A 7,643-nucleotide genomic window follows, 5' to 3' on the forward strand; every position below is an offset into this window, starting at 1 on the left:
CTTATGCAGACTTATATCTTGATGTATTATAGTTCTGCAGCATCTGTAGGGCCACATGTTGCCTAAAAACTGAAGCACCATGTCTCATGATGTTGTGAAAGCTACATCTAAAATCTACATCTGAATATTTTGGAGTAGATGGTTCAATAATATATTGGCTAACAGGCAGCACTTTACCTCCTGTGGCAGGACCAGTTCTGCTACTAGACAAAGGGATTAAGAACAAAACACATCGTTAAGACCAATTGAAAAAGTTAAGAAAATTTATTCATTCCAAACTAAATAGGAACGTCACTAAAATGTACATAGAAATCCCAAAAATATTACAAAACTTGAAAAATAGGAATTGTATCAATAAATACTGAGCTGCAACACAGAAGAAAGGAGACATCGCCATGCTGCTGCCCCACCCCCTCCACCCAGACCGATACAAAGTATCCAGATCTCCACAACAAGGCGACGCAGTAAACACAATGTAGCAAAATATACTTCCTGTACAAATCGCTTTACCATAGACATCTGTGATCAATCTGACACAGTATAAATAGCACATGAAGCAGTTTATTATCCGGGCGGGGAGTCAACACAAAACAAACCGTAAGGCCTCAAGTCTGCGGGCAATGTGAAGGTTTAAAGTGCTGGAGGGGTCTCAGGCCCCTGGTGTGGTCATAGCTGGGACCTCAGGTTCATCTCCAGAAGAATGAGGGCCTTGACTCAGGGCTATGGACCATCTTCTCATTGGTAGGGGACCATCCTCTGAAGGATGGGGTGGTGGGGGATAAAGGTCTATCTCCTCAGGGCTAGGTTTACATCTCCTCACCGGTTAGGGATCTATCTCAGGAGCATGAGTTCTGCTCAATGTACATTTTAGACAGGGACAGTGCCATGGACTTGGCCAGCTCTTGGTCTCGATGTCTCTGGGCCTGGTTCTGCTTACTCCAGCTCTCATACTCCGGATTGGGCAGGGGTTCCTCAAACACTGCATCATAGTGACCATTGCTCAGCCAGCTTAGCCAGATGCTGGGCCTGGAGGGGTCTTCTTCCCCAAGGTGGTGCACCATGGTGGACACGGTGGGACATTCCAGGCGGCCTCCTGTGGTCAGGTGGATGTTGACATTGAGCATTTGGCTCATAGCAAGCAATTCGGGATAGCCAGCCCAAGCTCCATCCTGAGCAGCGTTGATGAGGAACTCCCCGATGTCCCCCTCGATGATGAGGTTGAAGGTGTCCAGGTGGTCGGCCACATGATGGACTGTGCGCTCCCGGAGCTCTGAGTGCAGGTTCTGATCCCCGTACATGGCCTTACTGATCGCCCGATACAGGCAGTTGCCGTCGGGGATAATGTGGAAGCGATAACGATTCTTGTCCCGGAGATACTTGTCTTGCTTCTCCAGCTCGGCCAGATGCAGCGTCAGGCGCTCGTGGGGGGACTCTGCGGGCACCCTGGGGCCCTGATCTGCCAGCTGCAGGGAGGAGGTGCTGGGGCGCCAGTATCTGGCACTTTCCTCTGGCGATGCCGGCCTGATGCTTTCCTGCTGCACCATACCGCTCAGCCATGTATGAAGATCCGGGGGGGAGGAGGACGGCTGGGGCTGAGGCTGCGGCTCCTGGCTCTTCTGGAGTTGGGGTGCAGAGAGCTGCATACTGAACCCCGACCCCCCAAAGCTTGGCTGGAGGAGGCGGATTGGCACGATCCTCTCCGGGCTGCACATGGGTTTGAAGTGGGTGTGAGCGCTGCCCTGCGCCTGGGGGAGGTAGGAGAAGGCGGGCATGGTGCAGGAGGAGCTGCAGTGTCTGTGATCACAGCTCCATGCTGCTGTATTTATACTGGCTGCTATATAAATAGCCCATGTTATCACAGGGCAGAAATATCACAGTACACTGGGCACACACCAGTGCCAGGGCCCGGGTACAATCTGCTGCATCACCCTCCTACTACTACTGTCACTGGCAGGTGCAGAAACAGCCCAGAGTAGTCAGCAGGTCTGTTCATAAATAGAAATGTGAATGATGTGGGGGGGGGGGGGGGGGCATAACAGAGAGGGACACCATAATAATCACACCTGTCATATTTACTTGTGATTTATGACTGTTTAATGCTGTTTACATTACCCTCTGAACATATTAACAGCAAAAGTATTCCTGTATTATAAATAAACTTGTCAGGGGGTGACTAGGACTGATAGGACCCCATAGCAAAGACACCACCACCAACTTGATGATAGTAAATTATACTGTGCAGGGGATGGATGGATGGAGAGAGAGAGAGGGAGACAGAGAGACACAGAGAGAGAGGAGAGAGGAGAGAGAGGGAGACAGAGAGAAGAGAGAGAGATCCGTCACCATTGAAATCAATGGTGATGCAAACAGAAACCTTTGGTTTCCGTTTGTTTCAGTTAGGGGACATTCACACGTGGCGGAATTGCTGTTGAATTCTGCAGCAGAAGTTGTTTTCATTTCTTTTTATACATTTTTAGGAAACGTAGTTCAGACGTTGCGGAAAATAACTGTGCGGAAATCAGGCTGCGGTGCAGAATTTCCCCTCCGCGGCATGCTCATTACATTGCGGAGAAGAAGCGGAATTTCACTTCGGATTTCAGCCTTTGCAATGCAAAAACTGAAATCTGTGGCAAGTCCGCTGTGTTTTCTGCAACGTCTGAATTACCTGTCAAATATGCAAATGTTGCTGCAGATTAGTTGTGTAATTGCCCCAAATCTGCACCAACATTTGCAGCGGAAAAATTCTGCCACATCTGAATGTGCCCTTAGGGTTCTGTTCTGACGGAAAGCTCCGATGGCTTAGTTCACATCTGCTTTGGAGCGTCGTTTTGCCGGAAGCTATAGCGTAGTCGACTACGGTATTGCTTCCGGCAAAACGACAGGTCTGGTGCACAACAGACACAAACGGAAACCATGGGCACCGGATCCGTCACCATTTAAATCAATGGTGATGAAAACGGAAAACTCTGGTTTCCGTCGGTGTCAGTTTGTGCCTTCTCAGGGTCCCGTTCTGACGGAAACCTCAGACGGAACGTCAGAACGGGACCCCAACGCAGATGTGAACGAGGCCTAAATGGGTAAGGCTGGGTTCACACGACCATGTTACGTCCGTAATGTACGGAACGTATTTCGGCCGGAAGACCCGGACCGAACACAGTGCAGGGAGCCGGGCTCCTAGCATCATAGTGATGTACGACGCTAGGAGTCCCTGCCTCGCTGCCGGACAACTGTCCCGTACTGTAATCATGTTTTCAGTACGGGACAGCAGTTCCACGGAGAGGCAGGGACTCCTAGCGTCGTACACAGTGGCGTAGCTATAGGGGTCGCAGCGGTCGCAACTGCGACCGGGCCCCGTAGCTAGGGGGGCCCGCAGGCCCGCCTCACTACACTAGCGCTGCAATGATTGCTCTACATTGCTGGGTCCCTGCTGTGGTACAAAAGAGACCCAGTAATGTAGCTTAAAGCATTGGTGGCAGCTCAGCTGTCAGACAGTCATTGCGTGGAGGGGGAACAAGAGGGTGAAAAATGAATGATAGATGAATCCACTCATCTTACGAGACCCAGCCCCGCCCACTGTACTGTCCACCCAATCAGCTCACTTCTTGCTGTTTCCCTCTTCCTCGTGACCTGTTCAGAGGGAAAGGAATGGCTACAGCAAGAAGATGGTGTGCGTGTCTGCTGCTCCCCTGCAGTACGAGCTGCTCTCTGACCCCACAGCAGATGTAAGTAGCAACTAGTAATCCAGCTCTTAACCCCTTCACTGTGTGTATGTATGTCTGTCATGCTGAGCAGTCACACCTCATGGCTGACAGTTTAGCATAACAGACAAAGTATCTATCTATCTATCTCATATCTATCTATCTATCTATCTATCTATCTATCTATCTATCTATCTATCTATCTATCTATCTATCTATCTATCTATCTATCTATCTATCTATCTATCTCATATCTATCTATCTATCTATCTATCTATCTATCTATCTATCTATCTATCTATCTATCTATCTATCTATCTATCTCATATCTATCTATCTATCTATCTATCTCATATCTATCTATCTATCTATCTATCTATCTATCTATCTATCTATCTATCTATCCATCCATCCATCCATCCATCCATCCATCCATCCATCCATCCATCCATCCATCCATCCATCCATCCATCCATCCATCCATCCATCCATCTATCTATCTATCTATCTATCTATCTATCTATCTATCTATCTATCTATCTATCTATCTATCTATCTATCTATCTATCTAATATATCTCATATCTATCTATCTATCTATCTATCTATCTATCTATCTATCTATCTATCTATCTATCTATCTATCTATCTATCTATCTCATATCTATCTATCTATCTATCTATCTATCTATCTATCTATCTATCTATCTATCTATCTATCTATCTATCTATCTATCTATCTATCTATCTATCTATCTATCTATCTATCTATCTCATATCTATCTATCTATCTCATATCTATCTATCTATCTCATATCTACACTGGCGTAGCTATAGGGGTCGCAATTGCGACCGGGCCCCGAAGCCAGGGGGGCCCACAGCCCCCCGCACCATATCAATAAAAAGTTACTATAGTAACTCGGGCCGCGGGCCCCTGTTACTATAGTAACAGACTGACCTTACCTTCCTGGTTCCGGATCGCAGCGGAGGTCCTGACGTCACAGCGCTATGTACCGCGCACAACATCGAGAGGACAGAACTTCCGCTGCGGCTGAAGAGGAAGGTAAGATTAGTTGCCCTGACTGGCGGGGTCCGACTCCCGGGACCCGCCAATCAGCTGTTTTGAAGGGGCCGCAGCACTCGTACGAGAGCTGATCCCCTTCATTCCGGTCACACTGTGAATCGGTGTCGGCGATTCACAGTGTGAGCGAGTAGTGAAATGAAGGGGAAGCAGCTCTCGTACGAGTGCTGCGCCCCTTCAAAACAGCTGATTGGCGGGTCCCGGGAGTCGGACCCCGCCAGTCAGGGCAACTAATCTTACCTTCCTCTTCAGCCGCAGCGGAAGTTCTGTCCTCTCGATGTTGTGCGCGGTACATAGCGCTGTGACGTCAGGACCTCCGCTGCGATCCGGAACCAGGAAAGTCCCGGGAGTCGGACCCAGACACATCAGCTATTGATGGCCTATCCTGAGGAAAGGCCATCAATGTTTAGGGACTGGACAACCCCTTTAAGCCTACGATGTAGCAGGCTTAGAGGGCCCATGAGACAGGATCACAGATTGTGTGATCCTGTCTGCTGGGCCCTGTATCTAAGACAATCACATGGTAGGCTTAGATACATGGCCCATGTGTGATCCTGTCTGTGGGACCCTGTATCTAAGCCTACCACACTGTCGGTTTAGATACAGGGCCCCAGCACACAGTAATCTTATACTGTATAAGATTACTGTCTGCCTACGTTGTGGTAGGCTTAGATACAGGGTCCCACAGACAGTATCACACATGGGCCCTGTATCTAAGCCTAACACATGTGTTACTAATCATTTTTTGTGTGTTTTCTTGCAGGTTCGGTCGTTGGACTACGTCGGATTCCAGGACTACTTAGATGACGGCTTTTTTTTTTGTTATCAATAAAATGGTTAATGAGGGTTGTGTGGGTTTTTTTTTTTATTTCAATAAAATATTTTTTCTATGTCTTTGTGTTTTTTTTTAAACTATATTACTACCGCCTTAGTAATGGCCGCCGGCTGATTGACAGCATCCATTGCTAAGGCGGGGCTTAGTGTTAGCCGATTCAGAGGCTAACACTAACACCCTTTATTACCCCGGTACCCACCGCCACCAGGGGTGCTGGGAAGAGCCGGGTACGATCCAGTACTTGACCATCTGTAGTGATGGTCGGCCACTGGGGTGGCCGCAGGCTGGTATTATCAGGAGGGGAAAGGCCAAAAACAGTGGCCCTTCCTACCCTGGTGATGCTAGGCTGCTGCTGCTTTATTGTATCTGGCTGGTTATGAAAAATGGGGGGGACCCCACGTCATTTAAAAAAAATAAATAAAAAAATAATTGGAAAGAACGATGTGGGGTCCCCCCCAATTTTCATAACCAGCCAGATACAACATAGCAGCAGCAGGCAGCATTACAAGGGTGGGAAGGGCCACTGTTTTTAGCCTTCCCCAGCCTAATACTACCAGCCTGCGGCCACCCCGGTGCCTGCCCGTCACTACAGATGGTCGGGTACTGGTTCATACCCGGCTCTTCCCAGTACCCTTGGTGGCGGTTGGTACCGGGGTAATAATGGGGGTTAGTGTAGCCTCTGCACCGGCTAACATTAAGCCCCGCCTTAGTAATGGAAGTTGTCAATCAGCCAGCGGCCATTACTAAGGCGGTGATAATAAAGTTTAAAAAGATACAAGCACATAGAAAAAATATTTTATTGAAATAAAAAAACACAACCCTCATTAACCATTTTATTGAGAAAAAAAAAAACGCCGTCATTGAAGTCCTCGAATCCGAAGTCCAACAACCGAACCTGTAAAAAAAACACAAACACACAAAAATAATCAATAACACATAAAGAAGCAAAATTATTATTCTTACCTGTCCTGGGCCCAGCGCCGGAGCCGCAATGTCAGCGAGCTGAGTCCTGTATCTAATCCTATCATGTGTGATACTGTCTGCTGAGCTGTGTATCTAATCCAATCATGTGTGATACTGTCTGCTGGGCCCTGTATCTAATCCAATCATGTGTGATACTGTCTGCTGAGCTGTGTATCTAATCCAATCATGTGTGATACTGTCTGCTGGGCCCTGTATCTAATCCAATCATGTGTGATACTGTCTGCTGAGCTGTGTATCTAATCCAATCATGTGTGATACTGTCTGCTGGACCCTGTATCTAATCCTATCATGTGTGATACTGTCTGCTGGGCCCTATATCTAATCCGATCATGTGTGATACTGTCTGCTGAGCCACTGTATCTAATCCTATCATGAGTGATACTGCCTTCTGAGCCACTGTATCTAATCCTATCATGTGTGGTACTGTCTGCTGAGCCACTGTATCTAATCCTATCATGTGTGATACTGTCTGCTGGGCCACTGTATCTAATCCTATCATGTGTGATACTGTCTGCTCAGCCACTGTATCTAATCCTGTCATGTGTGATACTGTCTGCCCAGCCACTGTATCTAATCCTATCATGTGTGATACTGTCTGCTGAGCCACTGTATCTAAGCCTATCATGTGTGATACTGTCTGCTCAGCCACTGTATCTAAGCCTATCATGTGTGATACTGTCTGCTGAGCCACTGTATCTAATCCTATCCATAGTTTATAGGGTCGTAGTGCTATAGATATGCTATGCTGTCTCATATACACACTTTTTTTTTGGGGCGGACACACATGTATTGGGGCTATTTCCCCTGACATTTTAGGCCCTGAGGGTATGTTCACACGGCAGCGTCCGTTACGGCTGAAATTACGGGGCTGTTTTCAGGAGAAAACAGCACCGTAATTTCAGCCGTAAAAGCATGTGCAGGCGTCTTTCGCTGCGTCCATTACGGACGTAATTTGAGCTGTTTTTCTATGGAGTCCATGGAAAACGGCTCCATTTACGTCTGAAGAAGTGACAGGCACTTCTTTGACGCGGGTGTCTTTTTTACGC

At 47.6% G+C, this 7,643-nt stretch overlaps 1 protein-coding gene across 1 annotated transcript; it reads right to left on the minus strand.

The window, feature by feature from the left end:
* Positions 1–295: 295 nt before the first annotated feature.
* Positions 296–1,917, minus strand: OTUD1 (OTU deubiquitinase 1). The gene has a single exon (XM_075828725.1). It carries the CDS (start codon positions 1,770–1,772, stop codon positions 837–839), a length of 936 nt encoding a protein of 311 aa, XP_075684840.1. The 5' UTR covers positions 1,773–1,917; the 3' UTR covers positions 296–836.
* Between the last annotated feature and the right edge of the window lie 5,726 nt (positions 1,918–7,643).

The sequence above is a fragment of the Rhinoderma darwinii genome, chromosome 5 (assembly GCF_050947455.1).
Source record: "Rhinoderma darwinii isolate aRhiDar2 chromosome 5, aRhiDar2.hap1, whole genome shotgun sequence".
In the NCBI taxonomy this organism is placed as follows: Eukaryota; Metazoa; Chordata; class Amphibia; order Anura; family Rhinodermatidae; genus Rhinoderma; species Rhinoderma darwinii.